The sequence below is a fragment of the Labrus bergylta genome, chromosome 15, assembly GCF_963930695.1.
Source record: "Labrus bergylta chromosome 15, fLabBer1.1, whole genome shotgun sequence".
Lineage (NCBI taxonomy): Eukaryota > Metazoa > Chordata > Actinopteri > Labriformes > Labridae > Labrus > Labrus bergylta.
In genome coordinates, this window is record NC_089209.1 from 24,045,543 (window position 1) to 24,073,182 (window position 27,640).

The 27,640-nt window shown below is 41.8% G+C and overlaps 1 protein-coding gene across 7 annotated transcripts; it reads right to left on the reverse strand.

Moving 5' to 3' along the window:
* Positions 1-768: 768 nt before the first annotated feature.
* Positions 769-27,640, reverse strand: map3k7 (mitogen-activated protein kinase kinase kinase 7). 7 transcript variants are annotated; one of them, XM_065963587.1, is made up of 18 exons: positions 27,405-27,640; positions 25,695-25,814; positions 25,496-25,606; positions 25,247-25,312; positions 24,087-24,132; positions 20,943-21,081; positions 18,909-19,037; positions 17,930-18,054; positions 15,709-15,839; positions 14,464-14,545; positions 14,077-14,213; positions 13,846-13,993; positions 12,289-12,369; positions 8,661-8,725; positions 6,588-6,687; positions 5,433-5,494; positions 5,185-5,300; positions 769-3,384 (listed from the first exon to the last, which is right to left on the reverse strand). In XM_065963587.1, the coding sequence occupies exons 2-18, from the start codon at positions 25,785-25,787 to the stop codon at positions 3,204-3,206; spliced, it is 1,812 nt and encodes a 603-aa protein (XP_065819659.1). In that variant the 5' UTR covers positions 25,788-25,814; positions 27,405-27,640; the 3' UTR covers positions 769-3,203. The 7 variants fall into 7 exon arrangements, with proteins under 7 accessions (XP_065819659.1, XP_065819656.1, XP_065819657.1 ...); XM_065963584.1 differs by having other exon boundaries at positions 8,661-8,728; XM_065963585.1 differs by having other exon boundaries at positions 8,661-8,728; positions 27,314-27,640.

Genomic DNA, 27,640 nt, shown 5'->3' on the forward strand with positions numbered 1-27,640 from the left:
CTACAGAAGCCCTATTACGCCTTTTTTCACAGGATGACAAGTACATTTTTGTTGCTTTCTCAAAATCTCGACTTATTTATCTCATTATCTCAGGATGCTGAGTTAATTTCTGAAGATCTAGAGATGACGACTGAAACTCACCCATAATTCACGGGAAAACCAGTGAATATCCTAAGAATATTGTGTGTTGTTATCCCGAGAAAACAAGATAAATAAATCAGGACACAGGGAAAACAGAGTGAAAAAGATCACATTTTTCTATATTAAAAAACTCGGGGCGCCGGTACCCTAGCCGTTAAAGTGCCGGCCCTATGAACAGAGTCTTTGAGAGTGGGCGTCCCAAGTTTTGAATCAGACCTGTGGCTCATTTCCTGCTTGCCGTTCCCCTCTCTCTCTCCCCAGTTTCTGACTCTGTACACTGTTCTGTCTCTAAAAAAGGCACGCCAAAAACCCCAAAATAAATCTAAGAGAAGAACTGGTACAATTGACCCTTTGTCAAGCCCAGCACTCCTTAGTAACCGTTACTAGGACAGACAAAATCTCTTGTTGCCAGGCTCCTTCCCATCTGATACAATTTAATATGCCCCACGATTTGAAGGACTTTGATTTCTATTAAACTGGATTATTTAATAAACTCTGCCTCTGTGAAAGAATAAAGACAAAGATACAGTAAGGTGTAAGAGGATAACTATCTCTAAAAATGTTTCAAATCAGGCTCAATTATACCTTAAATACATCCAATAGAAAAATTCACCAATAAAAAAAAGCGTCTTTTCACCATTCAGTTTATTTCATAATGCCTTGCTCACTGTCATATACTGTAGGCCTACCTGGGTTCCCTTTCACTGAGGAAACACTCATAAACAGCATTTGTGTGTCTGTGTGTTTGTGTTGACTCTTTGTCAACACAAACTCATGAGGAGAACCGCTGAGTCACTCCTGTACAGTAACAGATTTAAAAGCCAGACTCGTTAAGTCTTTGAACTTTTAAAAACACAATTACTAAAATTAAAGAAATTAAATCTGAAACATGAACCAGACGAAACTAAAGTGATTGTGCAAAAATACTCGAGGGATATGAGAGCGAGAGAGAGAAAAATAAACATGACATCCAATCCTTCTTTCAGAGTACATTTTGGATGTAGAGCTGGTGGGAAAACATTTACATTTTCAGCATACATCCTTCCCGCTCCCCTCAAGAGAAGTTCATTCAACATTAAAAATATCTTCTTTTTGTCTTTTTAGCTTTTATCCCCACTAAATGTCACAGAAAACACGCACTTAAAATGCAGGCAACTCCTAAGGCAACATGTGAACTAAAAACAAACTATAGATACCCAACATGGAGCTGCAGGCTCCTCCATGATGTCCGTGAGGGCGGACCCACACCAGAGAAGAGAAGTCCTAATGCAGAAATGACACCAGAGCTATCATACAAAGAGAACTACAGAATAGAAAAGACAAAAAAAAATCATCGACACGCTAAAACAATACTGGAGTCAAAATAAAAGGGAATCCACAGCCCTCTGCAAACGCTCTGGAACACAGTTTCTCTTTTGAAGAGCAACAGGAGCAGAATACTCATCTTTGGGGTCTTTTGACTCATCTTCAGGGTCTAAATGACTAAAAGGGACATAAAAGTTTGGAACTGCTCCAGCCAGCAGTCCTACAACAGGCTGTGATGGCTGCGACATAATCCTCTCCACTTAAGCTGGGACTTTTTCCAGAACCTCACAAATAAATGTGATTCTTAGGGTCATGATTCGATTCAATATCAAGTCCATGCTGATCAATATGCTCCGATATCGATTCAACAAAACACAGAGAGGGGCGTATCCAGAGGAGTGGCATGAGACAACCTTGAAATCTGATTTGCCACCCCAAAAATCCTTAACTGTGATTGGCTATTTGTTTGGGGCAACACGTTGCCAGTTCATGTATTTTTTAAAGTTAGACAGTGTGCAGGAGCTTTCCATGCATTTTTAAACTACTTTAAATAGTGGATTTGAACACTTGTCTTGTTTTGTGTCATTAATAAATTATTATCTTTTGTATGAAGCGGATATGATTGTTGTTGTTAGAAAGGGTAAATCATTGATATTAATCTGTGTGTTGGCAACCCCTGCAGAAGTCAGTGCCTCAGTTTGGCCACCCCAACGAGAATTTCTGTTTTCTGTTTTAAGAAATCTCTTTCCTCTGTAAGAAAAAAGGTCTGTCTCTGTGGGGATCCTTTCACAATCTGAGCCTGTCAGGGACCAGAACAAGAACTTATAGTGGACTTAACCTGAGGCATTTCACCACAAAGGTTAGGTCGCAGTCATTACAGACCGTCACGGCAACAGACTGGAGAAATTCAATAATGTTTTTGAGAGTAAAAGTCATTTAGACCCTGTGATAAGTCAAGAAAGGGCCCAGGGTTTAAAATCTCAGGAGTTCCACTCTAACGCTGCATCCTGGTTTTACTCAAACCCCGAGTTGTTCTCTTTTCTCCGATGTCCGACACAAAGTACATCCCTGCCTGAACTGAGTTTATCGAACACCTGAAAGAAACGCGTCTCATGCTCACAATTAAAAAAAAAAACAACAAAGTTGGAGATAAATATGTCGATTCAAGGGGGTGTGTCTTTGTTTTGCATATCGGGTACTCCTCACACACGCTTTAGAAAACGTTTCCGACATCCTCACTGCTCTCAGAAGTCTGCACAAAATTCACACTGTTCGCTGAGACGCCTTTTTTCACATTCTGGAGGACGGTGTGTGTGTGTGTGTGTGCGTGTGTGTGTGAGAGCCGAGGAGAAGACACACACTGAGCTAACTGAAGAAATCACACACTCATTGCTCGAGGGTCCGTCCTGGGGCACAGCAGCAGGGTCCGGGGTAATGAGGAGGGGGGGTGCACTGATTGTTTGGTCTGCGGTCAATGTGACAATGTGCAAATGTTCAGAGGACATCGTCTTCCTGCAGGACAGACGTGAGGGTCTACGGTGGGACATGCAGGACACAGTAGAGTGCAGGTCTCTTTACAAAGCTGGGTCAAAGAGTGTGTGTGTGTGTGTGTGTGTGTGTGTGTGTGTGTGTGTGTGTGTGTGTGTGTGTGTGTGTGTGTGTGTGTGTTGGGAAGGGGCGGGGGGTAGTGTTATAGAGCCGGGGTGGGGGGGAGGACAGAGGGGGGTGATGGTAAGAGTTCTAATGTCTCCGTCTCATCAGGACGTCCCCTGTCTCTTCTGTTGCTGCACCCGGATCAGCTCCAGCTGTTTTTTGCACTTCTGGTAGTACGTGGACAGACTCTTGTTCTCCTCCAGCAGCTTCTTGTGCTCCTGAACCAGACGGGACGTGTTCTGCTGGTCCTTCTCGTCCTGGTCCAGCTCAGCAATCAGCTCCTTCCTGCACAGCAGAAGCAGGAGGAAACTTTAATCCTCAGATTTGACAGATTTTCAGCATATATAACCAATAAGCACACAAGCAACACTTTTGGATAAAGAACTTCTCCAGAAAAACGACTCCAAAGACATTCACACAACTGATATGTTGTTTGCTCTGGATCATCATGGACCAATTTGTTTTATTGTTGCATAATTACCTTAAGTTTGGTCTGTGTTAACATGAGGATATTTACCCAAAATCTGAATTTCCTGGGAGATAAAATCCCAGAAGGAAACAAAAACAAGTCGACTCATGCCGGGCTGTCGCAGCTCCAAAGACATTTTAACAATTTCTAAATGGACGAACAACTGTACGAATGATGATCGCTCTGGTCTTTAGTTTTTATATCTGTGGCTTTAAGCTGAAGACCCGTCTAGTAAGCCTGTGGTCTAACATGTTTGTACATAGTATTCCTGTGGTTTGTTAAAGCGATGGTATTTATCACAGTTGTGTCAGTTATGTATCTGAAGGTATATCAACATTTAATGTTCTCTGTATGTCTGAGGATATTTCTATGTATAATATCATTTTGTTAGGGCTGTCAGCATTCACTAAATAATTGAAATTAAATTAAGGTCTGAAGTTAATGAATTCATTTTTTTTATTTCTTTTATTAATTAATAGTATGCTTTTTTTGTCCCTCTAGGCTCACCATAGATACGCTTCCTAAATGAAAATGTCCCTGTGTAGTCACAATCACTGGAAAGAGTTCCTTTATCCGTGTTTAAGTTAATGTCATCACCTTCCATCTACCAGAAGGGCCTTACTTTATTTCAAAATAAAAGCAATAAACCAGATGTCTTCTTCAGGTGATAAAGACCTCTGGTCGAAATAAAAACCCTTTTTTGTGGCATTTGAGCAATTGTGCGGGCCTACCTTCTTCCTGAGTTTGCTGTTTTTGCACTGCCCTACATCTACGTGATCTGCGTATAACTATCTCCTTTTTCAAATGCGAGATATTGAAATTTCAAACGCGATTAAACACAATTAATCACGATTAATTCTGATCGTTTGACTACTAATTTTTACATGATATTATTTGTATATTTTTTATGTTTTGGTTCCTAATTAATGAATTAAAATAATGGATTTCAGTAGTGTTGGGTCACGTGTTTGTATATTTAAGATGGTGACTCACAGAAAACGTTGCAGGTCTGAGGTAGAGCACGTTGGCTCTGAAATGTCCTATGTTGCTAAATAAATCCTTCAACAGGGTCTTCTTGGTGTGCTGACCCTTTAGCATTTGTATGCCTGTTAGTTTTGGATCCAGCGCCCACTGAGGTATGAGCTTGTCTTTTTGGATTGTTTATTATGTCTGTGGTCTTTGAAACATGTTCAACAATGATGAACAGAGAGGTGGCTGCTTCCTGCAGTTAGGTCATATCGAGGTTGGTTCATGTTCTTACTATAAAACCGGAAAAAAAAAGCAGATAAAGATCCACCTCCTCAAGCTGTCTTGGATTGTTGTTTGGTTCACACCAGGGTTTGATTGACAGCTTTCACACCGCACTAACTTGGCAACGGACTCAAGTTTGTTTGCCAAATCAGGGATGTTTTAACTAACAACCCCAAAGCAACAGATGCTGATTCTGTGAGGCTGATTCTTCGATGAACTATAAAAATGAGATGAGCAGAAGTCCCCTCAGTGTTCATTCTACTCGTGTCTAAACATGCATTAGACTTTTAAACAAAGAAAGCTTCTTGAACCCCCTTAAACGGGCACCAGCAGATGAAACCTTTGCTCGGGGCAGCTGGACTTACTTCCTCTGGATGAGCAGGGCGATCTCGGTTTGCACCTTCAGGTATTCTTGGGCCATCTTACAGTGCTGCTCGAACACCGCCATGGACTCTTTGGAGTTTGGACAGGGAGCGAGAGGCTGGAAATAAGGAAGAGTTCAGGATCAGGAGAGCACACACAAACATCCTGATGTAGCTAAATGTTTTCAGGCTAATGGTTCAAACAAACACTATCGCAAGTGTATGTCCTGTTGTGTGATTGGCTGACGTACCTGCAGCTGGTGGTCCAGGGTCAGATAAGCCATGGGAATTGAGTTGTCTGAGCCGTTGGTGTCTGACAGAAGAGCACAAAGAAAGAACAAGAAGGACTTTATTTAACATGTGTGATTATAAACCAGCAGGTCTGCTTCAGCTGACAACAGACCAACAACAAAACCCTGATTGCTGATTGACACAGTCCCAGTGTAGTCTGACATCATTAAGAAATAGTGACCACAATGATGCTGATTCTGTTAAAGACATAATGTAACCCTGTTTAACCTTGGGGAGGGGGGGGGGGGGGGGTATTACAGCTATAATACTGTTTGGACTGTTTGAAATCAAATCTGTTTTAATTGTAGTGTTCATTGTTCTTGCATCAGAAATTGAAAGCTGAACTCTGAACGTTTTAGAATCATTACATTCAAATAAAAAAATATAATTTTTGAATTGACATAATGAAGACGTAATGTTACATTTGGGGTGACAGATATTATTATGGTACCATACAAACTGTAGTCACTCACTGCTAACGCAAGCTAACTGTAAGCTTGAGACAGCCCACTCATGCTACTCAGAGAACCCAGGTTACTAAAGTGACCTAAAGTTATCGTGCCAGCTCTGGCTCTCTCCGTCACTCTGCTCCACACTCCTCCTGCAGCACACACACCTCTCCTCTCTCCTGTTTGTATTTTCACAGATCAGACGCACAGTGGGGGAAATATACACCTTGAATGTCCGACAGAACAACACTGACATGTTAGTCCCGTCTTGTCTTGTTGATGAAAACTTAATAAAGATGTAGTCAGAATTTTTAACAGCAACAATCTATTTTTGGCTCGTTGAGGTCTCGTCCTCGTCATATAAAAACAAATGCTGATGATCATTTATCCTCAAATTTTTTGTTGCAGAAACTAACTCTTTTATCAATGTTTATGGTTTATTGACTTGAAGAACATTTTAGCTAACATTGTTCAGATTCTAGGGATATGAAGTATTTTTAAAAAACCCCTAGAAACGACTTAACAATCTGCAGATTTACTAAAGTGGGTCCTGGCAGACTATTTCTACTGCCCAGGTGAAGAGCTGACACTCTGAGAAACACTTCTCCTTTGAAGGTGCTTGCAGAGTTTTTGTCTCTGTGGTTGTGTTCCAGCTGACGTTGGTACCTGTGGGGTCATCGGGGGAGAAGTAACTCCTGCTGCCCGTCTTGTCGCTGGGCATCATCCTCATGCTGGGACTGGAGGACCGGCTGCTGTTTCTGCTCCCCTGAAAGAAAACAGCAAAACACGGTGAATAAACAGGCGAGCCAGATGAGATTATAAAAGCTGGAGAGGCAAAATTTTAAATAATCATGACTAAATCAAAATAAGGCAGCTATAGAGATCTCCTCATGTTGGAACTATAATAAAGAGAAATTAAAGGAAATTTAACACATAACATCTATTTTTTTTACTGCTGATATTTCTGATTTTCTAAGCTTAAAAAGAAGATTATGACAAAAATTAAAATCGTTTCTATGCGATATAAAATTGTACACATTTTTGAAACTTTTTCAATACCACTTGTTTTAGAACGATATAATCTCTGTTACTTTCAGGTATGTGTGCATTCAGTCGATTACACGGTTAAACGTCACCACTGCTATTTGGCACCAGAATCACAAGTCGATTAAACAAATTCTCAATTTTTGGGCCTTCGCTGCTGGTCAAATGTCAAAATAGTAAATCTGCACTGCAGCCTCCAGCCTCTAGATGGAGCTGTAGCCACAGACTGGCTGTAGCCTTTTGGTTAATGGGTTTTGTCAGTATTTTTTGACCTATATGGAGATAAAGTTGTAATAAACTTGCGACGCTGTGTCAGGTGAAACTATCAAATGGACCGGAGCGATGTGTAACAACATTTATCACGGGCATGTGGATGTTAACCTGCAGGGAGAGCTGAAGGCTGGCAGTGCTAACGCTGCTAACGTTAGCAACACTCAGCAAACCAAATTACATCGTTTACCTGGCACCTTTGAAATAGTCGCCTAAAGGGAATTTAAATTTCAGTCAGTTTGAGAAAATCCCTAGTTATTTCTAGGATAGATAGAATCAAAATGAAGCAAAACTTTTAAAAACCACACTTATTTCACAAGACGGAGTGAGAATGAGAAGAATGAACCCATCAGAAAAACAGAAAACTCCTGCAGACTGTCTAAATGTACCCCCCCCCCATCCTGAAGAAATGTATCCTAAGTCTCTTGTTCTGTATGCAGGAATTTACCCACACATACAACTGAATCTGGAGTTAATACTTGATGTTGGTAACATTCCCACTGTGGGAATCAAACCCTCCATGATCAATGAGTGTCTGTGTCACAGCTCTGTGGACCTGGAGGACAGGCGGATCTCACAGATCTATGTGTCTTCTTTAAAAGCTGTATTTGTGTTCAGTCTTTATGCTGAACTTTAAATGAACTGCAGGGTTATGAGTGTTTGTGGAGAGCAGCAGAAACGTCGAGAGCTCAGAACACGGTTTGAAGCTCTGTCAGTTTGAGGAGAGAGAGAGAGAGAGTGTGAATCTGGTCCAACACTCATATCTTCTCAGAGCTGACATATCAAACACACGTCTCAGTCTGTGACATCTTCTCTCTGTGGATTTTCTCGCTCCTGACGAAGAATGCATCAAATGTGTCTGAAAACAGACGGCGTCAGTCAAACATTGGTTAGGCTTCAAAGACGCGAGTAAAAACATGTTTTACAATCAGAGAGCAGGAGAAAAAAAAAAAAGCTGGCCGGGGTCGCGTGGAGTTCAAGTTTTCATTTGAAATGATCTTTGATCTCTTTGATCTCTCTTTGAGTTTGTTTTGTTTATGAATGATAATGGATGCATCATTAACCTCACATTAAAGAAGAAAACACACAGAAGCTTTGAATCCTAGGGGTTCATCTAGTCTCTTTAAGCAGACAGTAATAATGTCCGGTTCTTAAATGGATTCTTTTCATTTGTGACAGGAGATAAATCTGTAGAGATTTATAAGACATAGAAATAAATAAACTTCAGAGGGACTGAACTTATGTCATTAATGTAACTAAAAATGACAACCCTCTTTAGCACAGATGTGTCTTCTTCAAATGGAGCACAGAACGTGACAATCTGTAGTCTGAAAAAAAGGACCAAAATAACAAATGTGCAGCTGGTGTGTATGTGTCTATAAGTGTGCGTGTGTCGATAGGTGTATGTGTTTGTGTGTTTCTTACATGGCTGGACTCTGTGCCGATGCCGGGCAGATCCTGCACAGACCGGCGTCTCTGAGGATCACACGCTGCTGTGGACATAAAAAAGAATAAGAACAACGAGATCTACGGACATTGAACGTGGGGGAGCGGTGGTTATATGGACTGGCCTCTACATTTCAAAAATGAGGACGTCTTTAATCAACTTCATGAAAATGTACTTTGCAGTTTGAAGAAAACAAAAAAACACAAACTACTTTCTGATTTGATGAAATCAGTGGAGTCAGGTGTAATAGGAGTGCTCGTGGGAGTTTGTATTCCTAATTGAGAAAGGATCACAATGTTTCACTTGTCTAAAACTAAAACAGCAGCCTGGGATCATCTGATCTACGCTGACTACTCACTACGTCCACGGCAAGGGATGGGGATCAAAACTAGCTTTCATAGCGATCCAGCTCCACATTTTCCAGAGCATTAACAAATAATAACGTTTGAGCTCAAAGTACAGATGCTGTTAAGAGTCACGCTGAATCCTGCAATGTAACGTTTTATCTCAACGTCCAAACTTTCTGAGGTAGAAACAGTAATCCAACGTTGAAATCCGTATTTAAATAAAAGCTAGCTAGCTTTCAAACGAGGTCAGTGAAATGACTTTTAAACACGGTAAATAAAACGTCATCATGTTGTGTTTAAAGGTAGCTACAAGAAACTGAAAATTAAGGTTTTGTTGAGAAACTTGTTTAATAAAAGTTGTTTGGAGGAGAAATGTCCAAATTCTGTCTCAAATATTGTCTCTGCAGGCGCAGGATGGCCTAGCGGTTGTATGGTTCGTCTCATGTACATGGCTATCGTCCACCTAGAGTGCGGCCAGGGTTCGACTCCGACCTGCAACTCTTATCCTGCACGTCTTCCTCACTCTCTTATCGCCTGCTTCAAGCTATATCCACTGTCCTAATAGTGAAGGCTTGAATCTTTAAATCTGAATAAATATAAAAGAAAAGTATCGATAAGGACTCGAATCGTCAGGGAGTCTTGTTGATGCTTTCATTACCAATAAAAATGAACAATCCCCATCCCTATCTATTGCACCATGAGAACACAACATAACACACACCTAACAGACAAGCACAACAAAGAGAGCACACAGAGTCTGTAGGATCTTGTTGTTGTTGTTCAGAGTGGAGATCTCTGCTGCAGCCTGAAACCTCTTTGTGGTGATTTTTGTCTGATTTCAAACTTTGACACACTGTGTCATGCTGTTTATGTACTCTGCTGTACAAACGTCTAATGTGTAACACTACATTTATTATCAGGAGGTTTTGTTCAGTATGTGTCTTTACTAAGCCCCATTTCTACCAAGCGGTCCGGTTCAGTTCTGTTTGGTACGGTACAGTACACATTTATGGGCGTTTCCAGTCTCAAAAGTTGGGAAGGGTACCAAAATAACTGATCTGTGCTGTCCTACTTTTCTGGTACCCTTCTGTTGGCGTGCCTAGCATACAGATGTGGCCCTAAAGGATGGAGTCAGACATACTGCAGTCCTTTGATTGGTCAAAAGAATCTTCACTTCCTGTGCGACAGCGGTAATTAAGGATAAACACAAATCACACCATGTTTAAATATCCTGCGGGTTGTGAGGGAGTCATTTCAAGGCAGGTTTTTCTTTTGTTGTGATCTTCCCTCCTATTGGACGCACAGAGGTGATGTCACAGGGTGCAGATACGCTCTTGTGCGGGGCAACACATAGACAATGAACTGGTTTGACAGCGCTGTGCAGCGCCCACTGATCCTATCTGAGAGGCCCTTAAGCCTCAGTTGCAATTAGTTTAGATTTTTTGACCTACCGGTATTCTTTTTTTATTTCTTCTTTGTATAGTTGTCTTGTTTGAGGTTATTCTTATCAGAACATATCGGGCTGTTAAGACAAATGTAATTGTTGCAGACTCGATCTTGGACTTTCTTCAGAGCTGAGGTGAGTATTTTGAAGTAGCCAATGAAATTCTCTGTCATGTTACAAAAAGATTTCCTTTAGTGTAGCATTAAGACTCACACACATACTGAGTGGAGGATTTGTATACCGTCACACTGTCACCTAACAGCCACAGGTGATTTATGATCCTTGAAAGAGGCCTGACGTCCAGGTGTGCAGATGCAATGATAAGTGCCCAGCCTTTAATAACATGAACCAGCTGACTGACTTAGTCGCTGGATTAAATTAGCCACTCACTCAAGTGGCTCCAGAATAGAAGTCTTTTGTGACAACCAGAGCCGTCCCCGTTCCTCTCACACGTATCTCTGCTCGTGATAATAGCTCTGACCCTCAGTGTGAGAGGAATTAATCAAAACGACTTTTTCCAAAGTTAATGGATGTAAAGAGAGCAAGGGGGGGGGGGGGGGGGGGGGGGGGGGGGGGGGTGTTGCCATGCGTTCTCTACGTCCTCTAAGCGTGAAAGGTAAGGACGAGCTCAGATACGTAGGGGTGGTGCTCTGGTTTCAGCCCCCCCCCCCCCCCCCCCTCTTCCCAGGATGTATTGCAGCCAAGCCAGAGTGATGACAGAGAGGACAGGGCCATGAGTTAGGAGCTCATCTCATCTGTGTCACCTCATCGCATGAAATATGACAATCAGGTTTTAAGATGCCAGCGAAAAATGTGTTAATGACACAAGTGAGAGAACGGCTCCTCTACCTGCAGGAAAAGTTCCTCAGTAGGGACACGGTTTGTGGAATAAAAAGTGACACAAGATGAGAATACTAACTCATGTTCTGCTTGTCTACCGCAAACCACAGAAGACAGAGAGACATGAGACACCTTCTGACATGTGTCACTCCAAAACAAGCTCACTTAAATCTCTCTTCGTCGAGATAGTCCCTTACATGTCTTCAGACCAAAAGATCATTTACTTGCACAAATGTTGCTGTTTTTCTTTCATCTGGTTAGTTAAACTCGACCCTGGAATTCAGCCTCATTCACTGATATATTTGTCCTTTTCCTCTTATGGTTCAGTGTCAATTAAGACAATAATCCTTTTTAGAAACAGCATCACTGGGACTTCAGAAGATATTCCTTTGGGAGAATTATTTCTGAATGAGGCCAGTTTACTCTTTAAGATATGCTGGAAAACATCACAACATGCATGATTAACTTTCCTGCTTCTTCCAGGTACTTGAGACTGACCTGTGCCTACTTTGGTGACCTGTTAGCTAGGATCAGTACCAGGATTCTCTAATGGACACCAACTTCCTGTGTTCTGTTTTAGCTGTGTAGCTCCTGGGCGTCTGTCTCTGCTGAGTGACAGTTTCATGCTTCAATGGTCAATGTCTGAATTCATGCTTTCTTTCTGGTCTATTTGCAAGACAACAAGCAAACACCTTTAAAAGCCTTGCCTTCCAAACAGAGTTTGTTATGGATGCAATCTCCAGACTTCCTGAGAATCTTCACACTGATAGATTCAGAGTGCAGTGCTCTCTGAGTTTGTGCAGCCCAACATTTTTTTGCTTCACTTTTGGTCTTAAAACATTTTTTTTTTTAAATCACAACATATGAATACAAATGTGTTTGGAGTGCCACAGTAAAGAAGGTCATGTAAGAGCACTGCAACCCACGGGCTCAGCCAAGCCAGCTGTACCCAGCCACCATGAAGCCCAGTGGTACCTGTGACGACGATCTTGGGAACGTCCAGAATGGTGCCGTATGATGCTGTTTTACGGTGGCCTCGTTTAAACACGGGATTTGCTGCAAAAACACACACATACACACTCACACGAACAGCTGCGGACACAACAAGCATGCAGACTGGAGGCAGACTGCAGGCCCACAGCCGCTCTGGAACTGTGAGCTACGGACATGCAGAGCATACATGGTACGTGCAAGGGCAGCATGCACCACATCCATTGAAGACGCTGCAGAGAAGTGCTGTGAACACTGCCGGCAGCCGCTGCACTATTTTCTCTTTGCACAAACAGCAGCAGACATTCAGCTCCAACGCTGCTCAGAAGTTTACTGGACGATGTGGGGAAGCATAAATAACAGTTTATTCTCTGGTTAAACTCTGGTATTTTAAAGCTAGGCCCTTTTTTTATATAGTTTAGAATCTAGATAGCTTATAGGTTCATCAAGAACGATCCGGTAGATTTCTTCAGCCAGCAGAGACTGTGAAGGCTGCAATATCCTCTTTCAGAAAAGCTCCAGATCAAATTAATATCTGCAAAAAATGCACGTTTTAGTCACTGATAGGCTCAGATTGTTATTCTAAGTGTCTGACAACATTACAGGCACATTACAGGTATCCTTACATCCTTCTCTTTTATTAAGAGAAGGGTGGCTTTTTTTTAAAACCAGAAGCAGCTGCTGAATCGCTCTTTTCAAAGCCACCAGACATCATTGACAAAAACGATGATGTCAAGTTGAAAAACATGGCAGTAGCCGCTCCACTGCTTCCTTGATCGGTTGTATTTTTTGTTATTATGTGTCTTTAGTTATTGAAATGGTTACTTTGGAAGCAAATACAATATTTGATAGCACAGACAAACTAAGCAATCAAGGTAGCAGTAGACCAGCCGCCCCTGTAGAGAAAAGCAAAGCAACATCTGTTTCTGGATTCAAAAAGAACGTCTCCCTCTATAACTTAAAGGTCTATCTTTGCAGGGATCTGTTCAGTAATTTTGTATAACACTTACAGTAACAACCTGAGCCTGTCAGTGACAAAAACAACAACTTATTTTGATCTGGAGCCTTCCCCTGAAAGTTTACATTACAGCTTGTTTTAAAGCTGCCGGCTGAAGCAAATCTATTGGAGCCGTTCCAACAGGACCCAGCTTTAACAGAATAGAAGGGAAGAGAACTGGTTTAAAATCTGAAAACACAGGAACTCAACTAGACTTCAATCAAAACTTAATGTGGAGAGCTTCTTGGATATGATGCCACAGGAGGGGAGACGGCTGACAGCTCAATGTTTGTCATCTTAGTCTACACTTCAAAGTTATCAAAGTACTTGAAAAAAACTATCAGACACTGAAGTCTGGGGAGGAGCTTCTTGTGGACTTGGAAAGGCCTCGTTCCTTGAAGGTAACGCTGCATGCCCTGCTGCCCTGTGCAAATTGTTCTTACATTAAAGAAATTCTAAAAATGGTAGGAGCGTGCCGGTTTGCCTCGACAAGCTCCTCGTCTTCTCTGCTCTCATCTTCCGCGCTGTGTATTTAGTGGTGTTACCTGAAGGTGCAAACGGCATCTTAGGCTCCAGCTCTGAAAGATCAGCACTCATTCTTTTGCTGTCAGATGACGCCAGGCACTGAGTCCGTGAAGGCAGACTCTCAACGCTGCTCCCCCTGGACAGAGGCAGAGTCCTCAGCGGGTCTCCCTGAAACAAAGACGAACACTCTCACTAACGCTGTGACTAATTATTCTTTCTACATTTCTTCTGACGATGAAGAGCAGATTTACCTTCGGCTTGAAGTGAGGAGCAAACTGAGGCGTTATCTTGATGGTGTCGTTGCTTCCTTGAGAATCACTGCGCTCCATGTTCACTTCACTTTTGTTGCTCGTGCTGGTGGCGGTGTACTCCACGTATGAACCTGTTTCTCCAAAAAGACGCAGCGTGACAGGTACGTTAATAGATCTCATCATTTATCTACTATGATGATTTTTAATTAAGATTTGATATAATTTGTGTTGCTGTCCTGCTCACTACTCTAACATCAGGTCAAACTCTAAATACTTTGTCCAGTATTCAGGACCATTAAGTAAACTTGACTTTAAACGAGACCTTGAAGCCCTGTGCACCAAATGCTGGGTGTGTCTTTAAGAACTGTTTCAAGAAGACTCTTGTACCTGTACTTGTTGCAGAGTTGCTCTGTCCATCATCTGAATACGGGTACGGATACTGCAGGGGTTCATCAGATCCTTTGAAGTACTGCAAGAAGGAGAAAAAGGGAGATTGACGAAGACTTGAAAACACCTTTGTTGTACAGAAAAAACTGACAAAGAAACACTGATACAACTCGGCATCGATAGGATACTGCTCTGGCACATTAAAAAAAAAAAGTTTCCACTTCAACAGATACATTATTCACTTGACAATAATTTCTGAATCAAATCTGCAGCTTTACTTTGGTATTTGCAAATACCCAGTGTTGTATTTTAGGATTTTTCCAGGATGTTTATGATACTGATATCTTCATCACAGTAATTAAAGTCTCATTAATTTCTCATGCTTAATTTTTATCGTTCAGACACGTATCTTTATCTACTTATCAAGTTCATCTAAATGAGTGAGGGGAGGATAACTTCATGAAAATCTTCAAGGTGTACGATGTCACAGAAAATAAAAACTATAAAAGTTATGACGGGAGAAATCATTTCGGGTCGTTGAGTTAGACTGCATTTATTTCAAAAGGCTAGGCCTAATAAACTCGTCACTGAACGTATTGTAACATTCAGAGCCAGTGTACACTGACTGCAGTTTTCCTCCTGGAGACGTCAACCACCTCAGTTTCAGAGTGCTTCTCACAGGCGCTCATTGTTGCTACGTTTACCTCTTTAGAGACAGTGAGGTTTAATTTGCTCTGTACATATATGCTTCATGTTTTCCTTTATTTTGGAGAAAACAATATAAATGAATCATGTCCTGGCATTAGCAGCAACTCTTGATCTGGAATTGTTCCCTCGAAACAAGACTGATCAAATATCAGAAGTCCCGCCCCTTCTTGATTTTGATTGGTTAGTGAGGGAGAAGAGACATTGATGAGCATGCGCTGTTATAAAAGTTGAACTGTTTTCAACTGAGTGCCATGTGCCCAACAAAAAAACCCTCCAAAAAACGCAGATGATGAGGTCGTTATTGCACTGAGGACGCTTGGCACTGAAACAGTGAACAGCATCGGTTTTGTATTGAAAATGCTGCCAGGGCAAAGAAAGCCGTCAATGGACACAGGCACTAAAGGGGCTCATTTCCTGGAACAATTTGACAGTAAATGATTTGCTCTGTTGTATTTGCTCAAGTTTATTGATTTAGTCACGACAGTGTAATGAAAGCCTTTTCAAGAAGGCGAGCGGAGTGTGTGATAAACAAATTACCTTCATTAGGTGAGTCATGATCTTCACTATCTCCTCCATCGAAGGCCTCTGAGAGGGGTCTTTGGACCAGCAGCGAGTCATCAGACTCTCAATGGGCTTGGGCAAATTTTTGATTAGAGGAGGTCTTGTCCCTGAACGTACAAAGACAAAAAAAGAGGGTAATAGCTCGCACGGAGACGGGGAACAAATAACTTTCACATCACACCAGACAAGCAGAGAAATGGAGTCCATTTATGCTGAATCCCCCGTCTCCTGCTCGGCGAGATAGTGATGACTAAGGCAGGAGAAAAACATGAAACTTGTCCTGTAGTGGTTTAAGCGTCCCATTAGTATTGTCCTCCATCCATCTCTGGGATGAATTAAACTGCAGGGAGCGCTGCACAGGTGAAGACACCTTAAAGCTGCTCTCTCCTGCCAGACTCTAGAAGAGGAACTGTTACTCTTAATCAAGAGCCCTAATGTGATATGTTTATGGTCTAAATGACTGATTGGTATTTGCAGTAGTTGGCTTCATCCAGCAGCCATTACACAGGCTGTAATGGCTGCAATAAAATCAATGAGGGCACGTGCTCTTGATTAAAGTGTGAGCACTAGAGTCGTGGATAGTCTAGTGGTTAGTGTGCACGCCCCAAGTACAGAGGCTGAAGTCCTCAAAGCGGACAGCCAGGGTTCAATTCCAACCTGTGGCTCCATTCCCAAGTCATTACCCTAACTCTAGCTTCTCCTGAATTCTGATTCTGTCCAGACAAAAAATATTAAAAAAATAAAATAAAATGACCACTAAAAGTTGTTTTAGTCAGAGACAGACTCAGATTGTTATTCTAAGTGTCTGACAACATTTCAGAAAGGATCACTGCAGAGAGAGAGAGAGCTATTTGTTACAGAAGATGATGAAACATCCATTACATCACTGTTGTCAAGGCCACAAGACTTTCTGGAGAAATCAGCTTGAGTGAAGCTTTAGATATATTTCACATTTAGAGGAGACTTACACTGCTTTTACTGTAAAGCGGGCCTGTTTTGGATCGATAAATGTTTTCTGCTGCTGCTAAAGACAAAGTGATAGAAAGATAGATAGACAGATACTTTTTTGATCCTGAGGGGAAATTTGAGTCCTTAACTGAACACTGTTAAAATTCTAAACGTTGAATTGACATATGAATACAGCATTCAGATTGAAAACTGAATTTTAGTGAGTTAAGCCTTGTTTGAGATGTTTCAAATAACTTCGGCTAAAATATATATTTTTTAAATCGAGCCACCAGACAAAACACATAATTTCACCAAACTTGCAGATTGAAGTGGCAGCGGCTCAGCGGCTCCCTAGTTTTGTCTGATAAAGTAGTTGTTTTACTGAGAGTGTGATAAGAGCTGTTTGTGGTCATACACCAATCTCTCTGCATTTATGTAATATTGTCGGACACTCGTTGACAGAATTACAATCACAGACTGTTTGTGACAAGAACAAGAACATTGAGTCGACAGACTTTGATCGGGTGTAATTGCTTGAAAGGATTATGCAGCATTCATTTTACAGACGCTGGCTGAAGCACTCGACTGCAATTCCGAAATTTTTGATATCTATAATTGAATAAAAAAACCTGAATATGTATGAAAAGAAGGTCCAGGTTTAAAACTACTGGAATCAATCTTTTAACTTTGTACAGTCTCCCAGCATTTCTTGCAGGGCTGGCACTTCTGAGGACTCACAGTGACTGAAAGTTTGACATGGCATTTGCAACCTGCAGCTCCCCCCACACCCCCCACACCCCCACACACACAGACACACCCCCCCACACACACACACCCCCACACACACACACCCCCCCACACACACAGACACACCCCCACACACAGACACCCCCCCCCCACACACACACAGACACACCCCCACACACACAGACACACCCCCACACACCCCCCCCACACACACACACCCCCACACACACACAGACACCCCCCCCCACACACACACAGACACACCCCCCCACACACACCCCCCCCACACACACACACACATACACACCCCCACACACACACCTCCACACACACACACACACACCCCCCCCCCCCCACACACACACAGACACACCCCCCCCACACACACCCCCCCACACACACACACACATACACCCCCCCCCGCACGCGCACACACGCACGCGCACACACGCACACGCGCACGCGCACACACACAAGCACACAAGCACACACGGTGACTCACCGTTGTGCACAGCCCACATGATGCGGAAAGCTGGTCCTCCAATTTCATCAAAGGGCTTCCTGCGAGTGATCACCTCCCAGAGAATGATCCCCCAGCTGAACACATCACACTTCTCACTGTAATTGCTGCCTGTGAGTTAAAGAAGAACACACACAGCAACATTTAGGACCTTTTTAAACGGGGAAAACGCTCACTTTGACATCGCTGACTGACTGAGAAAGTGAATTCTCTGTGGCACATTTGAGATGAGTGCCTGGGAAAGCACAGCAACATTTATCTCATCCTCCCGTTCACAGGAGGATGGAGGATGAAAATAAGGGAGCAATTTTGATCAAGAAATAGCTCCTTTGTTGCTTGATTAGCCTATTATTGCTGAATTAAAGTGCACATCACACACCTATTAGAATTTGCTGCGCTGAGGAGTTCGGGTAGCATTTCATACTGATGCAAATTAGTTGTGAAGAGTTCACAGAGAGGGCAGAAGTAAGATGTTTAATTGCACTGGAGTCTTGTAAGATGCCTCCAAAAACAAGATAATAACCAGAGCTTAATTCATTTTTCCTCCTGACCCCCTTTGCCAAGAACATGTCTCATCATGTAGAAATACATTAGGCTGAATGAGAACACAAATTCTACGCCGTCGTCTCCCGAGGGAAATAAAGCCACCAGCATCACTCCATTCATCTTCCCAACATGGTTTGGGAGACAACCATCTATAACGCAGCATGAGTGAGGCTGCTGATGATGAATCAAGAATTAATGCCTCCATGCTGGGAGCGCTGAGGTGCTATTAACGTAAAATGTGACAAAAACGAAGTTGGCTGTCATAAAAGAGCACACAGAAAACGGCAGAGCTGGATCTCTGTGGGCATTAATAGAATCAAACCGGACACACATGAAGATTTTTTTTTTAAATTAAAAACCGTCTGACAGAAAGAGGCATCCAAAGCTCTTCAACTACTTAGAATGCCGCTCATACTTGCCTTCGAATACCTCCGGGGCCATCCACGCTGCACTTCCTTTGTTGTTGGTCATGTGGGTCTGAATGTCACATGCTGTTCCAAAGTCGCATATCTTCAGCACGGTGCCGCCTGCCACGAGAAGAAGACTGGAAAAGAGAAAGGAGGAAATAAACCCAGTTAACAGCTGATAAGGATTTTAGATTGTTTGTGCAAAGCTTCATGTACATCAGACAGCTCAACAAGTTTCAAAACATGTTTCGTACTCCTTTACTATCTCTCTTAGGTTGTTTCATCTAAACGTGTAATATGTTGAATTTTTTTACACTAAAATATCTAAATTAATTTAAAATGGACTAAACCTATGTTACATATATTTTTTTAGTCGGGTACGTACGTGACCTCAAATATTTCCTACAGTTATCAAAGCCAGAGAAATGTTACGAGCTATGACAGACACAATATGTTTATTGTTGCCGTGGAAACACTGGGTGTAACGTCAAAGACTGCTGCATAAGGAAGCGTGAGCTGCTACTGAAAGCTGCCGTACTGTTGCTGTATGTGCTGCTGGGATAAAAAGCTTTGTGTAAATTATACTCTGATACATCAGCTCGTCTGTAAACATGTTCTCTTCCTCAGGTCTTTTTCGCTAACACGGTCAAAGCCGTTTTTTTTTTTTTGGGGGGGGTTCATATCTTTTCCGATGTGTCTGTATCTCAGCTGTCTTCTCTAAAAAGGTCAGAAACTGACCTTCTTCTACTGTTAAAGCACGGTTCATAAGAGCCTCATAGAACCCCTCTACTGACTAACTCTGGGAAGAATCATGAAGCAGAGTGTACTGGGAATAGTTTCCTGTACAATAACCCAGAGTTGACAGTTTGTCACGATGCACGGCCTTGTTGTTCCTAGAAACTCAACAACAGATCTCTAGGAAACGAAGCAGCTGATCATTCCCACGGAGTCCTGCCAGGAGCTTTCTCTCCGCTAACGAAAACAACCCTCAGCAACACCATGTCACCGCGTGTTCAGACTGATAACACAGCGCTGCTTTTCAAGTGTTATGATGGCCCAAGGTTGTCTTATGTTCTTTTGAGATAATGGAAGAAGATCCCCAAAGTCTATTGTGAGTGAGAGGCCAGAACACTGTACAGAGGTTTACAGCACGATGAGAAAACTGTTGTAGTCTTATTAGAAACATGCAGAGGCTTTTTAGGTCGGCTACATTCAGATACATACAGAGGTCAGATACATGTGGTGCCTTAGAACCTCCTACCTTCTCTGGTCCAAACAAATCCAGAGCATTCAGGAGCAGAATCTAAAGTTAGAAGGAGGACATACTGGCTGCTACATTGTTGCGTGAGAAGCTTCAACATAGCATGTTTCCTTCATGTCTGATGATATAGTAAGGTCATTTTATAATTTAATTCAGTAAATATCTTACATATTGGACCTTTAATTTCCACATTCACATATTCAGACTTGTTTCTGCTGGTTCTCATGGATTTGTTGCTGCTGCAGTGTTTAACCTCTTCACGTTTTAAGGATAACATTTCGCTGAGCATGGCAGCAGACTCGGTCATGATTCCTGTTCGTTGGTTATAGTGGTTATATAAAGCTAACATGACCCATTTTATGTGAATGCGCTAGAAGAAGCTCTGGGTTGACCTGTCAGGTGAATAAATACTTTCATGTTTAACACAGTCTCCTTCGTCAGAGTGACTGCCAGATAAAAAAAAAAGCTACACTGGGTATGTTGAACTTGAATACATAATGTTTTCAGCCACAGCTGCATGACGGCACAATAATAACTTAAAGGAACAGAAGAAAAAGAAACATTCAGAAAGTGAGTAAAAGAATGAAAAATGTCTGATTTAGCATGGAAATACAACAAATTAAATACTCTAGTTGAACTTGTCTAATGAAACACAGGAAAGTTCTTTTTTTAAAGCATTTAAGTGTTTAAAATAAACCAAAATAAATACAGGAAGCTAAAAGGCACTTTGTTGGCACAGTGAAACAGGAGACAAGAGAGTGTGAGGTGAGGAGGAGCATACTTGGGTGGCTTGAGGTCCCTGTGAATGAGAGCCTTTGGTTTCATGCCATGGAGATAGGCCACGCCCTGGGAACACTGAAAACACCAGCTCATGGCATGGGAGGCAGTGTAATAGGGGAGGGGTTCAGCACCATGCAGCACTGTGGACAAGAGAGCACAGTCACAACCACCAGCACAGACAATAAACTCCCACAGGAACCGGGGAAGTCACACAAACACGTACACATTCACAGGGCTGACGACGTCGCTCTTACAGCTCCTTTGACAAGGTCACTCCAGGAGGACAGGCTGAGGACTCACCGTTCAGTAACCACACTCACAACTCCACTGAATGACATCAAAGTTATGGTAGCATATTATAACTCCCAGGGAGAGTCGCTTTGATAGAGATTCAGTAACTGGGGAGGAGAGGTACTCATGAACTGTGCAGCACATCAGAGAACCCCAAAATGTGGGCATCAGCTCCTGGAAAAACTCTGAGCTCCTAACAGAATTCAAACCACAGATGTGTTGGGAAAACACACACAAACACTTATGCACACTTCTTTTTAACCTTCAGATATTCTTTGAGTCTTTGAGAATACTTTTAACTGCATGAGTACTAAAAAACTTCAAATAAAAGCCCAATCCCAATTATAGGCCCAGTCCCTTTAACACGCATGGTGTTGCTGCACGTTTTGAAAATAGTCAAGGTCTCAGTGAGAGGCCTCCATGAATTTAATGTTAATCAGTTTGCGATCAAAGATATATCATCATGGACGTCTTCCTCTCTCCCTCACAGTGCAGCGGGTTGGTAATGATGTGCAATCTTACAAAGTGAGATCAAAGTAGTGATTTGTTATTTCATCTGTTTACAGAAGTCCTCATTTTGTAAACAGTTAAATGTTCGTTCTGGTGGGAATTTCCAATTTTGTAGTCTTTCCCGTCATTGCTGTGCAAACGTTTTGGTTGCAAAGAATTAATGGCTGTCTCATTTTGATGCCTGTCCAAAATAAGGGGTAATTTTATAGACTCGAGGAAATAAAAGCCTCAATGAATTTTTACAGTAGATATTCAAATATTGATGATTCATTACAGTTCACCTCTACTCGGGTCATGTTCTGTTAGTATAAAACTGATATGTGGGATCACAGCCACGTCACTAAGATATTTATGTTCAATGTGGCTGAACTCACAAGCTTACAAACGATCACAGAGGTTTGTCGAAATCTAAAATCAGTTTATCTAAAGAGTCATTTTGATATTTTCAAACCTGCTCAGTGATATGTTTTCAACATAATTGAGGGTCAAAATGACTTGTACATAAAAAAAAAGGTTTTGGAGGTTCTCCCAGTAGATTTATTCAGTGAGGAAAAGCAGACCTGACTGTAAAAAGTGTCTGACTAAATCTCATAAACTGTTCCTGCCAATACAGATCATTGTTTTTTTTAAAGAATATGACATGAAATAGTTATACATGAAACATCTTCCTTTAGAAAGATACCAGACTCTATTAACTGAAAGTGAGTTTGTTTAGCTGAAAACAGGAGATGCTGGTCTACCTCTGCCTCAGTTGGTTAGTATTATGTATCCAACTCACACTTGCAAAAAACTCCTGAAACTTCTGGGGTGAGCTGCATGTGTAAACGTGAACAGCCTGAATTTTTCACTTGGACTTTATGTTGGTTTCCATCTGCCAGCCCCCTAGTATATTTTCCCCACGCAGTACTATAACACACACTACGTTTTCCACCTCCACAACCACAGACTGTCTGCACGCGACCGCTGCGATCTCTCTGCGCGTCTTTAATCTGCTGCATTATGTTTTCTGTTCATCAGTATGTTCGTCTCTGCTCTCTTTTGTTGATAATCTGATTCTGTCAAACTCCAGGTAGCATTGATATGAAGGAAAATATTATCATTATAGCGTCTTATAGTGCCCACTGTTGCATCATCTGCTACTTCCCTGTCATCCTTTTAACGTCATGTTATGCCGTCCCCCTCTCCTGTACAACAGGGATAGTCTCCCGCTGTGAGGTGCATGTGTGGACAACCAGATCAGGAGGATTTCAGGGCTAGTGCTCCTCAAATTCTCTAGAAATTTTCAGGAGTGCATGTGTGAATATGGTTTTGGCGTGTTGCACGAATAGGTTGGATCCTAACTATTCATTTAATATAATAAACAAACTTACCAACAGCAGTAGATCAGCAACTCTCATGTTCATTCAGCTAAAAGTCATGTGTTCCTCAATAGAGTCTGGCTCTTTTAAAAAGTGATAGAAAGATCCGTTTCTGGTTAAAAAAGCATCTTTCTCTTTCTTAAAAAAATGTCATTTCTGTTCTGTTGTCAGACACTTGGAACAGTCAGAATTGCATACATCACAGGCTTTAACAGCTGCAGACTGAAGACATCTAATGTCTCACACTTAGAGAACTTATGAACCAATCAGCCATTTAGACCCACAATCAGGACGACAGGGCCCGAGTGAAGAATCACCAGATTACTCTTTAAGATCTCACTTTTCAAAGTTAACCACTGGATCATCTGACTCATCCAATTTCCTTTCCCTTTGATATTTTTGTGAAGCAACATTGCTCCATCCTTTCAATAAAACAACTGATTTACAGGCTGCACTGGCAACAAGTCATTTTAGACTTCAGAAAAACAAGAACCTAATTGGGATTAAAAGAAATATTCTTCCCTGGAAACACCAAAGTGCTGACTCTATTTAGAGATCTGTGAGTAATACCTTTGTATTATTTTGCAGTAAGCCTAAGTGGTTCTTATTCATTAAGACACGTCTATCTTTCAGCAGTGTATCCCCGACTCACGGAGGATAAGGTGACAGTCTTTGGGTCAAGTTCCAGGATGCTGGCTCATATACTGTGTTTCTTAAAAGTCATTAAAGTAGTACTTCATTTTGATGGCTGTACACCTCCCTAATCCCAGGGCTCATTCTGGATATCAAATTAAGGGACTAATAAGGCTGTGGTGTCTGTTACTGAGCAAAGACTATCACAGAAAGGAACTGGACAAGTGACTGAACATGCAAACAGTGGGAGGGTCAACTGAACAGGACGGCTTCTCGTGTCTGTGCAAGGCTGTGTCCATTTCACTGAGAGCAAAGTGGAACAAAAAAAGAAACGTCAAGTTTTCTACACTCACCGTTGTACAATGACCCCCCTTCAGCATATTCCATCACAAGGCAGACCTGAGTGGGAAAGAAGATCACATGAAACTCACCAGACAAAACCAACATGCAAGACTAACTGAAGACATCATTACGGTTGACTTTGTGTGATTAAAGGGAATACTAGTGTTTCTAAACTCTATTAAATAGGTTTAAAATGTTCCAAAAGGTCTCCAGTGGATGGCCTCGTCTTTAAATGCAAATCAACAAACGTACAATCCAGAATAGAAGTCGCACCGGTTTATAAGGTGCAGTCTGTTTTGGAGGGTCTCCCAGAGAGAAAAAAACATGATTTTGACCTGTTTAAAAGAGAAAATCTGTTCAGGAGTGGCGCTGGTCTGCGTTGATTTGTACCTCAGCACACTTTGCCAGCTAAGCTAACTCCTGCAATACACAGTGACAGTGGGCAGTTTCAATCGTGTCAGATCGTGTGCAGGGGGTGATGGTTGCAGCTGCACTGGTATTCATAGTGCATAGATAGATCATTGTGCTATAAAAAATACCTCTCTCTGTATTTTATAACTGTATATTGAACCAGTGTAGGATGCAGGTCACTTCTTCATTGAAAAGAACGTTTTTAAAAAGTGAATCTCACACACCAAATGTTAACACTACATCCTGGGAGACTGAACAGCATCCACGCAAAGTTCTTGTTTTTTTCCAGCAGTGAGTGCAGGTTGTTTTTTTTTAAGTGTCAGACAACTTAACAAAAAGAAGACTGACTAGATCAATTTCTTTGGTTGTGAGATTGTTTGAGTTTTGTTTTTTTATTGGCCGGATTCAACACAATGACAACATCAAACGGACTGATCAGTGGTAAACCAGCAGTTCCTGTTTTTCTGTGCAATAAAATTACTGTTTTTGTCTAATGGCGAATGAAGAAAGCACTGTAAACGGTAACAAACAAAGAATCGTACTCTTTAACCTAAGGTCAATCTTCTGTATGGAACCAATTTGTTACATTGTCAGACACTAAGAATGAAAAAAAACAGGCATTTTATGTTGAAATACTAAATTGCTGCACCCGCTACAGCCCCCTCAGTGGCTAGAAAGTGTAAAATCTAAAAGTCATCTACACACCAGAACCGGTAAAAAAAAACCCAGGTATGACATTTACAATCAAATTGTGACTTACCGGATTGTGACAAGAGCCGTACAACTTCACAATGTTGGGGTGATTGACTCGTGAAAGCTGCCGGAGCTGCAGACAAAGAGGAAACATTTCACTCAATTCCATCTACACGCCTGCAGTTCAACACCTCAGGTACACAAATATCTGTCACCATGTCCGTCACTATAAAGCCCCCTGCCCTGCTATTTCAAGACACAAACAAAACTGTCTTACAAGACCATGGCTAAGTTACAAAAACTCTTCCATCCATACCTCAACTATGAAGGCTTTCCTCTCCGACTCACTCTCGATGGTCTTGATCGCCACATCTTTGCCTTTCCATTTGGCTTTGCAAACAACCCCGAAGGCTCCTCTCCCCACCACCTGAAGACAGAAAGTAAACATTAGTTTAGCTCATCTCACAAATATCTGCATGTTCATGGACTACAACACAAAGAGTTCCACAGCCCACCTCTTCAACTTCAATATCCTCATAGTTGATTTCTTCAAATGGATATCCAGGTGGTGTTTCGAGTATATCGGCGGGTGGTAACGACAGAGACATTACTAGCCAACGTCAGCTAGTAGTTTACTGAAAAGAGATCATACAGAAGAATAAAATAAAAATGCTGATGTCTAATTACAGGTAAGGTTGTCATTTTCTGATTGTTTCATGGTGGTAATGCTCAATAGATCTTATAAAAATGTCTACACCTCAACACAATAGCCCAAAAAGTTCATATCCAACTATAGGGCCTGTGTCCACCTAGTGATTTTTCCGGGCAGAAAAACACTGGCTGTGCGCTCAGGAGAACTAAAGACTTGAGAAGAGAAGCCTGACCTGTCTCTATGACAACAATCTCTTGACAAAGGCCACTGTATGACCGACACGGCTGTGTTACTTTTTACTGCATGTTTTTCTTTTAGACCATTTATTTTACCAATCAGCAAAGAGGATTTGGGTACAAGACACGATCTGTAGGCAGCAAAACTACAGGGAAAATCATACATTAGGAAAAGAGCACTCGATCCAGGCGACCGCTTTCTTCTGTGAACGCTCTCTTCTCATTGAAAAGAACTGAAAGAGGACGCTGGCACTAAAAAAAACCCGCTAGGTGGACACAGGGCCTTAGTCACGCTGTACATCTCTCCGCTCTGCTGTCTGTCACACCTGCAGCTCTTACACAACAACACTGTGTTCAAATTCACTGGTTAGCAAATGCCCACATTTGTCAAGTCTTTGAGGCACAAATCATGTTTTTTTTCTGCGGCTGACAGACAGACAGACAGACAGACAGACAGACAGACAGAAAGACACACAGACAGACAGACAGACAGCAGAGGAGAGAGACAGCAGCTTCACCTGGTCCCTTTATGTTTTCTACGAGTTCTGATCTGTGTAATACGAACAAGGAGCTTAACGCCACTGAACCCAAATGACACCAATAAAGTGTATGAACACTAAGAAGAATGCTGAGATTTACAAAATAAGTAATGAGAAATTGTGAACTAATTGATTTTCTCTAACATTAAGATGACTTGAATTGATAGTTTCAGTTAAATTTGATGTGATTTGTGAAAATGTAAATATCTGATTCAGTTAATTATGAAGAAAGGGGGCAGGCTCCTGCTCCTGTTTGTTTATGGACAGTGTGTATGTATGATGTGTTGCTGTGTTGAAAATCATTCACTGAAACAAGTAAATACACCAAATACACATGACTGAAGGTTTAAACCTGCAGACACAACAAACCAGACAAACTGAGCTCAAAGCAGCTAGTCGAGTCATTTGTCATAATAACATCTTAATGATTCAATAAACTCGAAGTTTAGGAGCATGCTGAAGTAATTATGTATGTAACATGTAGTTAGTCAGTCTATCGTGAGCTGTCAAACAAGATATAAAGTCTTAACTTTATCTTCTCTTCAGTCTTCTGTCAGTGTGATGAACTCTGCCAGCTGGCTAACAGAGAAGCTAACTGCTAACTCAGAGTGATAAAAGTTGACTTTCCGGGTATGTTAAACTCCCCTACATGCATAAAGTATCCACAAACCAGCACTAAAGATGATTAAACACTACCATTACGTTACCATAAGCACAGGTATTGACAATCTACAAAAGGCCTTCAGTGTTTTTTCCAGCTAGCTTTCGTTAGCTGGCCTGGATGCTAACGCTAGCTACCGTTAGCTTCAACAATCCAACCCTTCTTGTTGACTTCCGGCTCCGGCTCTCTGGGGGAGTTTCCTTCTACTCATGGACGGACAGACGTGGAGTAACATCCATGCTTTAAAAACAGTCTTTCTACATCAACTTGACAGCCAGACATAACTTTTTCTGAACTCGTCTAGCTGACTTGCTGGGAGTGTATTTTTATTCTCCGCAGCAGCAGCTCCATCAGGAAGTGTGTGCGCACTGCT